This window comes from Pelodiscus sinensis, chromosome 15 (genome assembly GCF_049634645.1).
Source record: "Pelodiscus sinensis isolate JC-2024 chromosome 15, ASM4963464v1, whole genome shotgun sequence".
NCBI lineage: Eukaryota > Metazoa > Chordata > Testudines > Trionychidae > Pelodiscus > Pelodiscus sinensis.
The window spans coordinates 15880525-15889821 of NC_134725.1; the positions used below are offsets into that span (position 1 = coordinate 15880525).

General features: G+C 46.0%; 1 protein-coding gene and 1 long non-coding RNA gene across 2 annotated transcripts; one reads left to right on the forward strand and one right to left on the reverse strand.

The window, feature by feature from the left end:
• Nucleotides 1-266: 266 nt before the first annotated feature.
• Nucleotides 267-3461, reverse strand: LOC112547706 (uncharacterized). Its single transcript, XR_012895966.1, has 3 exons — nucleotides 3347-3461; nucleotides 2323-2391; nucleotides 267-612 (listed from the first exon to the last, which is right to left on the reverse strand). It is a non-coding gene; the product is annotated as an uncharacterized LOC112547706 (long non-coding RNA).
• Nucleotides 3462-3560: 99 nt separating this feature from the next.
• Nucleotides 3561-4568, forward strand: LOC102459434 (testis-specific serine/threonine-protein kinase 1-like). Its single transcript, XM_006134795.3, has one exon. It carries the CDS (start codon nucleotides 3692-3694, stop codon nucleotides 4535-4537), a length of 846 nt encoding a protein of 281 aa, XP_006134857.1. The 5' UTR covers nucleotides 3561-3691; the 3' UTR covers nucleotides 4538-4568.
• The last annotated feature ends 4729 nt before the right edge of the window (nucleotides 4569-9297 follow it).

Genomic DNA, 9297 nt, shown 5'->3' on the forward strand with positions numbered 1-9297 from the left:
AACAAATGCAGAGGAAGTCTTCATCCTGATCTAAATATCTGTGAAAAGTTAATATGAAATATTTTCCCCTGTGTCATGACAAGAGCTGGCCAGAAGCCAGAATTTCTACTATGCAGAAAATTAATGTTTAACACAAAATTAATTCAGAATCAGAACAAAAAGACAAAATTTTGAAATTTTCCGCGAAACAAAGTTTTTGGGAAAAAATCTATTTTGTAGCAATCGAAAAAATTTTCTTTGGTAAAGTGAACAGTATTCTGTCTGTTTTGACTGTGTTTATTATGCTCTTGTTAGTTTAAACTGTAATGTGTAACATACATTCTTCTTAGAGTGATGTCCCTGTGGGTGCTCCACTGTAGGTGCTGGGCTTGCCCCAGCACCGTAGAATGGAGATTTTTGCAGTAGCAGTACCCAGCAGGACCACGCATGTGCGGCCTTCGCGCCATTTTGAGTGAGTGCGTAGTCTGGCCCCCGCCAGTTTCTCTCGACCGCCACAGGCTGCAGACGGAGTGAACTATGTCTCTTCAATTTCCTTCCTTATCGTGAGATCACCATTGTTAAAAGTTTTTGAAAGTTGTCATTCTTCCTCATTTTTATTTCCCTTAAGTATTCCTCCCAGTTAAAAAAAAAAATTGTTTAAATACCTCAGAGCTTCTCCTCTCCTGCTCGTACCCATTACGACACCCCCAGATTCATATGCTGAACCTCACCACATGGTTCCTAACTGGCTGAATCCTTCTGAATCCCTTTGCTCCACACAGGTCAAACACATTTTCATCCATAGTAGATGACAAACAACCAGAAACACTTACCTTTCAAAATGGCGCAGGTTCGTCTCTTGGTGCACCACACAACAAGAGCTTCCTGAATCAATTCCTCTGCACTTTATCCTCGATTACTTGCTCCACCTAAAACACACAGGGCTGTCATTGACATCCCTCAGGGTCTATCTATCGGCCATTTCGGCGTTCAGACAACCTATTGAGGGCACCTCCCTCTTCGCCCATCCAACCACAAAAAGATTCATTAAGGGCCTTACAAATTTAAGCCCTCCCTGTAAACCCGCTCCTCCTGTGTGGAGCTTAGATATCGTACTCGAAGCTTTAACGACTCCGCCATTTGAACCACTCGCTACCATACCACTTTATCTCGAAGGTATCATCAAGCTTTCATGTGAATGAACCAATTGTCCTCCCGTCTTTTCACTCAAAACCTCACCCCTCCTCACATGCAGCGGCTCTCTATACACTTGACGTTTGAAGAGTGTCTTTTACATAGACCACGTGAAATTTTTCAGAAGAACCGACCAACTGATTGCTGAGAGATCTGGCCGAGAGATCAAAAGGACATCCAATATCATCCCAGTGAATCTCCAAACTCATAACCACCTGTATAACTGAGGCCTACGCTTCCAAGCGTATTCTGATTCCAATACAACCTCGAGCCCATTCTACAAGAGCAATGGCAACTTCAACGGCCTTCCTCAAGAGTGTTCCCCTGAAGGACATATGCAGAGCTGCCACCTAGTCCTCACACGATACCTTTATAAAACATTACGCTATACATCAGAGGAGGCATTCAGATACCGTGGTACCATCAGCAGTGCTCTGTTCAGCAGATAAATAGGGATTCCGTTCTTTTCCCTCCTTCCTGCTCAGTGGAGTACTACTGTTCAGTCACCTTCAGTGGAGCACCCACGGGGACATCACTCGAAGATGAAAGTGAAGTTACTCACCTCGGTGCAGTAACTATCGTTCTTCGAGATGTGTGTCCCCGTGGGTGCTACACTACCCTCCTTCCTCCCCACTTCGGAGTCCTTTTTCCTTTATGTCTTTCAGACTCCAAGGAGGCCTCGAGGGACTGGCAGGGGCCAGATGGTGCACTCATTCAAAATGGTGCGAATGCCGTGAATTGCCCCCACACATGCGCGGTCCAGCCGGGTACTGCTACTGCAAAAGTCTCCGTTCTGCAGTGCCGGGGCAAGCCCCGTACCTTCAATGAAGCACCCACAGGAACACATCTCAAAGAATGACAGTTACTGCATCGAGGTGAGTAACTTCGCTTTTCAAAACAAAAATCATTTCAAAGCAAAATGTTATCATTAGGAAACATATTGACCTTATCAATATGCTTAATTTCAACTTTTTTTCAAAACTAAATCCTGTTGAAATCACCACTTTGCCTCAGACTGTTTTGATTTTGACAAATCAATATTTTCCAGCAGAAAAATATTTTATCAGAAAATTTTCCTCCTGCTTTAGTTATAAAGTGTGTATCGTTCTACCCTTGCTTTTATAAAAAAAATTGGGTTTTTTTACATACCTGTAGTGTTGTTATATCAGACATAAGAACAAGGCTTGAACTCTCACTTTGTCTCTGCTGCTTCTAAGTCTATAGAATGGTGAACAAGAAAGGAGGGAAACATTTTAATGTGACCATGTTGGAGTCCATCATTTTAATTTCATAGAGGAATTAGAGCAACAATCCTGAGCATTAAATACACATTAAGCAGGGTTAATTGGATGGCATGTGAATTATATTTCACCTCTAAAAGTAAGACATCAGCTCCATTTTGATAGATGGCTTTTGAGTCTGCTGTTGAGATTTTTAACATGTAAGGTTCCACATGGGCATGTTTACCAGACTTCTATCCAAAGCACATCTTGAAACACCTGTTGCAGATTCTGTATGCCAGCTCTGAGGAATAGCTGATCTCTTTAGGAATGTGGCAGTGGGTCTGGCTTTTTAGTTGTGACTTGGAGACATAGAATCCATGGTTTACATCACCAGACTAGAAGTCAAAAGATCTGGGTTCTTTTCTGCTTTATGCTACTTGACTTTGGACCTCAGTTTCTCAAATCAGAAAAATTGAAGCAATACCACCTCCTTTTGTAAAGGGCTATTTTAATGGAGTCTTCCTCTAGTAAATACTGGTCTCACAACCATCTAAACTCCCCATTGTTCTGGGTTTGGTCAAACTTTTTGAGTGCTAGGCATCCCCAGCTCTGCATAGTTGTTGTCAGTCACAAATCACTATGATGGAGTTCCCAATATACATGCTGAAGTTTTATTGCTTATGTGATTGGGTCATGATCAGCTAGGAATGAACATGGTCTTATTTTTCCCTTTACATAACCTCCTCTTCCTATGTACAAACCTGACATCAATACAGCTATCCACTCCAAGGAAAGTACTTTAGACAATTCAAGTGCACGAGGCTGTGATAGAGGCACAAAATAACAGGCTCTGAAGCAGGTATAAATAATACCTAAGTACTAGGCTGAGCACATAATTGAAAGAAGCGATTTTAGTTTCAGAACCAAACAGGAGATCTTTATAAACCAACCTCTTTCCCCTTGTAAGATAGAACAATCCTCTATTAAGGAGTTCCAGAACACGAGGGGGATGTCTCTTCTCATCAATATGTGGAAATATTACTGTCTCTGTGCTTGGCTTTCACTTTATAATGCCACTGAATTATACAGTCATCCACCACTCATGACAACATTGCTTTATGACCTCACCTGCCAACAGTATCAATTAAACAATGCCAAGAGTTTTCATATCAGTAACCTCCAAAGGACTCATGCACCAGAGCCAACCATGATGCGGTGCAAAGGAATACACTGCTAGCTTATGTACAGATGAGTGGTAGTTTTCATCTTCCGAGGCACTTGTTGCTTCTGGCACCATGGATGATGCTGCAGTTCTTAAGAGGAAAGGCTACATCATGGGGAGCAATTTAGGAGAGAGCTCTTTTGCGAAAGTCAAATGTGCCTACTCTGAGCGCCTGAAATTCCACGTAGCAGTGAAGATTACAGATAGGAAAAAAGTTCCTCCTGAGTTCTTGGAAAAATTTCTCCCCAGGGAATTAGAGATATTGGCAACAGTGAGCCACTGTTCTATCGTCAAGATCTATGAGATCTTTGAGACATCTGGCAAAGTCTACATAGTCATGGAGCTTGGTGTACGAGGAGACTTACTAGAGTTCATCAAGAGAAACAGAGGTCTACCAGAAGAAGTGGCACGCAAGATGTTTCGCCAGCTATGTTGTGCTGTCAAATACTGCCACGATTTGGATGTTGTTCACAGAGATCTGAAATGTGACAACATCCTCCTGGATAAAGACATGAACATCAAACTGTCTGACTTTGGCTTTTCCAAACGCTGCTTCCGGGATGAGAATGGGAAAATGATCCTCAGTCAAACCTTCTGTGGTTCTGCTGCATATGCCGCTCCTGAAGTCATAGAAGGCATTCCTTATCAGCCCAAAGTTTATGACATATGGAGTCTGGGTGTCATTCTGTATGTAATGGTTAGTGGATATATGCCATATGATGACTCCAATGTTAAGAGAATGCTACGCTTTCAGAAGGAACATCGAGTGATCTTTCCTGAGTCTTTCACACATGAATGCAAAGATCTTATTTTCCGAATGCTGCAGCCTGATGTGTCTCATCGGCTACGAATCGAAGATGTTTTGAACCATTCTTGGGTGCAGGGGAAGCGCCAGAAGCCAAACACCATGCTTCCCTAATCAAATAATAAACCACTAGGCACAAACAAAAGGTAAGGCATATCTGTTTCTAGAGGCTCTCGTACAACAGAGCATTGGAACTGCTGCTGCAATCCATGATTTCCTTTCCTCAGTGTTCCCTGTCATTCTCTTTATGAGATTTACATCCACTTTCATATTTAGCTGCAGCCAACCACTGTGTAGAAACTTATTTCCTTTATTTCCTATGCTGCAGAGGTTAGGGTTGCCAGGTAGACACCGCCAAAAAACCGGACGCACTTGATCATGGGCAGGGGGAGGGAGGGGAAGAGAACCAGCCAGGAGGGGGGTGAGAATGGCTGGGAGGTGGGCGGGGCGGGAAGCAGAGCTTGTGGGGGGGAGAGGTGTCCGGGGGCCGTGGGTATGGACAGGAGGAGGGAGGGCCCTGAGGAAGGGGGGAGGAAAGCAGACCTGGCGGTGGGGGAGGGGGTGCAGCCACTGGCCACAGCTGGAATCCTTTGGGCCGTGCCCCCAGCAGGCACTTCCTTTAGTTGCGAGCAGAAGTCGGGCAGGGGCGGGGGCAGGGGTGCGGCTGGCAGTCACTCCCCCCGCCTGGCTTCTGCACGTAGCCAGAGGCTCCCAGCTGGGAGATGGAGCTGCGATTTACCCTGGGAGCATCTGGTCGCATGCAAAAGCCGGACGGGGGAGTGGCTGGGAGTCCCAGCTCCCGCCCCGCCCCGCCCCTCCCGGTTTTTGCATGTGACCACAGAGCTCCCAGCACCAATCATGGGCCCCGCCTCCCAGTGGCTCCCCTGCCCCAGCCAGGCTTCTGTCCGGCTCCCAGACGGGAATTCAGAAAATTTTCTGATTTTTTCTACCGGACAGACGGTGCAAATACCGGACTGTCCTGTAGAAAACCGGACACCTGGCAACCCTAAGGCATATAGATTTTTAGGAGTAGTTGGGCCTACCTGTTCTCTCTCCGTTGAGCCACTCAGCAATTTTCGCCTCTTCTCATCCCACTGTTACTGACTTATTCGGTGTGTTGTGAAGATGCATTGGTGCCCTATGGGCAGAGGCTCTTTGCTGCCACAAAGAGCTTACACATTAAGGTTGACACACTATGATGAGCGATAGAGGCATCCCAGCAGAGTAACCCCTAGAACTATGGTGGGTCAGCACTTGTCAGCTGGAGACAATGCTTTGGTTATTGATTCCAGAGGCAGTCATGGTGGAAAGACCAGGAAGCTTCTCAGAATAGAGGTTTGCCTTTCTCAGCTTCCAAAAATGGTTTCTTCCTGCTTTTTCTAATCATCCTGACAATCAGCGAGGGCTCAGGATCTGAACCAGGAGCAGAAAATTTGCTCCTTTGATGTTGGTATTGAGTGAAAAAGGCAATTAGTCAGGCTGACCAGAAGTCATGGGAGCTGCTGGCTTCTAAGGCCCTTTTCTCACTACAACTTTGAACTAAGTTTGTGACCACTTAGTTTGTACTCTGGTTGGTGTCACAGTTCAGAGCTACTACACCTGTATTACCCCTCCAGGATTCTTCTTCTGAGTCATCCCCTCTCTGTGGCAGGGACCCCTGACACTCCCTGTATTGCATGCAGGTTTGTGTTCCCTGACTACACTGCAATACTCCCACCAAGCCAGACTGCCTAAAACGCCCACGTCTGCTCTTCGCTTTTCTCTTCAGAGCCTATACACTGCGTAATTGCGTATCATTATTAGTTACCACCCAACTCTTTCTTATTCTTAAAATGAAAAACATTACCAAGAACTCATACTAAAACAATACTAAAACCTGCAGTCATGCTAATAAGCTTACAGAAGTTACATTCAACTCCAGCAGGGACTCAGGTAGGAGTCAGTCCTTCAGACACATGACAGGATTTTTCTGTGGTTCATAGCAGCTTTCACTCAGAATTAGCTCTTCTCTCTATGCCCCAATGAATTGCTCATTTTTTCTTTTGGCCTGAGCCTTTGATCTTGAGACTCTGGGAAAAGGTAATCAGTAGACAATGGTCCTCTCTTCAGAGCAAAGCTTCAAAAGGAGAGGTTTACACATTACTCATGGTAGGAATTTCCATTCACCTTCTCCTAGATTTTTAGCCTGAGGACCACATCAGGTGTGAAAATTGTATGGAGAGCCAGATACAGAAGACAGGGAGAGGCTGTGCCTCCCCAAATAGCCAGACATGACCTGGCCCCTGCCTCCACCCAACCCCTGAACACTACCCAAAACTCCCACCCACTATCCAATCTTTGCTGTCCCCAACCCCGCTGACTACCACTACCCTGCTCCACACCCTGCAATTGTGCCATCTGGGCACAGCATCAGCCACACTGCCTGGAGCATGGGGCTGGTGGCATGGCGATTGCACTGCCCAGGTGCTGGAGGAGCTGAGGCTGCAGGAGGGAAGCAGGAGGGGAAGGGCCCAGGTCTAGCTGCCCATGCTCACCATGCCACCCAGAAATTGAGCTTGCCCCTCTTGGCAAAACTATCCCAACCATGCCCCTCAATGGGAGCTCAGGGGCCAGATTGAAGGGTATGATGGGCCAGATATGGCCCCTGGTCTTAGTTTGCTCCCTCTTCTCTAGATATTTTCTAGGAAAACTATTTGACAAAGTTGGTCCAAAAATCCATTCCGGTCTGGCACATTGTTCAATTTGATCATCTGGGCCCACAAGAATACATACACCATTCATTTACTGAAATGGCCCCGTAGGTATGTAAAACTGAATTCAATAAGGTGTTTTAAGGGTTTTGCAGAAACTTACAGTACGTGTCACAGCTGGTTCTACACATGGCTTGTGTCACACTTAGGAATGTGAATGGTCAACCTTTACTGAGTGATGCTTATTGGTTATGCTTAACTGGGGGGAGGGGGTAGGAGCTGTCCCCAGCCATGGAGGAGCACTCCATCCCGTCCAGCACAGCCCCCATCCATGGTGAGCCTAGCCTGGCTGGAGCTGAACATCCTGGGTATGGCTGCTCCAACCCAGCCACAGTGCCTGGGTTAGGGTGATGCTTACCAGTTAAGGTTAACCAGTAGGGGCTGGAGCAGCTCCCCACCTCCTAGGCAGAGAGCTGCTCCATCCCCATGTGGGGACCCATTGTGGACAGGGGCTGCTCTGGTCATCTGGAGCAGCTTTTGCTGGCAGCAAAGGCGGTGGTTCCAGACAGTGGTGGATGGAGGAGCCACTCTAGTCCATCAGGGCTGGAGCAGCTCTCCCAGCCACGCCCTTTAATCAGTTAGCCAGTTAAACCAGGGCTACTCAACTTTGGAAGCCCCGGGAGCCACAAGGATACTCACAGCACATGCCCTGGGTTGCAACTTAAGTGTGGTTGCATATATATGCAAATATATGCAAATAGCTTCTTTCACACTGATGGGCATGAATACAAAGTTTAAGGCAAGACTATACAACACGCAGGCCCTATTTAAGTCAGTTCTGCGGATATTAATAAAATGCAACAGTTACCCAATTTCCACCCATATTTCAACACTCTTAATGAGCAATGACAGTCCATATATTTAATTACTAAAACGCATCTCAACAAAAGACCATTCTATTGACTACTCTTTTGTTTTGGTTCCCACCCGCAGACTGCATGTTGAGCCCCACGTAAACCCAAACTGCACTGCAGGCTGCAAACAAATAGACTGCGATCCTCATGTTGAGTAGCCCTGAGTTAAACAATATGTTTAATGGTTAACCAATTAAAGAGGATTTTACATCCCTAGTGGGAGGTGCCCTCCATCCACCCACCCTCCTTTAAGAGGTTAACTGGTTAAACGTAACATAACGTCTAACCATTTAACTAGCTAACCAGGATTTTACAGTCCTAGTCACACCCAATATGGTGAAAGCTGTTAGGAGCCAAGAGAGTTTTCCTCTGACAATCCCTAGGCTGACATTAGGGCCTTATTAGAACCAGTTCAGTACAGGATGTTTAGTTTCATTGCGGTGTGGACAGAATATCCTAACCAGTTTTGTGTAATAAATTTGGTCAGTCTTCCTCTCTTCCCAGCTGGTACATTCCAGAGTACACTGCTGCATGTGCTGCTGATTGCATTGGGTTTGTCCTGCAGGTGCTCTATCTCCTGCGGAGGCATTATGTGATAGCTCTCCCAGTTTTCCCTGGACGTACTATTATAAATACTACTAGACAGCATGGATGGTGAGGAAAGATATATTAACTCAGCTGTGATGGCAGGAAAGCCACCATTTGACACACTCTGGACTACACAATTGAAGGGGATTATACCATTCACCAGTTACAAAATCATGGGTAAGAGATGTTGTATGGACAGGAGTGATATAGCTTTCCATCTGTCTCATTCCCTTCCTAGTGAGGCCTGGTTTGCTCTGGCAAATAGATTGCAATCAGTGTCCCTCTATTTTTTTCCAGCAGAATGAATTTTCTCATGTGCACCAATGTGGACATGTTGTGAGACACATCTCCTTGGGTATGTCTACACTACAATGTTAGTTCGAACTAACAGACGTTAGTTCGAACTAACATTCATAGGCGCTACACTAGCGCTCCGCTAGTTCGAATTTAAATCGAACTAGCGGAGCGCTTACCGGTAGTTCGAACTAGGAAAACCTCATTTTACGAGGATTAAGCCTAGTTCGAACTTACTAGTTCGAATTAAGGGGTGTGTAGCCCCTTAATTCGAACTAGTGGGAGGCTAGCCCTCCCCAGGTTTCCCTGGTGGCCACTCTGGCCAACACCAGGGAAACTCTATGCCCCCCTCCCAGCCCCGGACCCCTTAAAGGGGCACGGGCTGGCT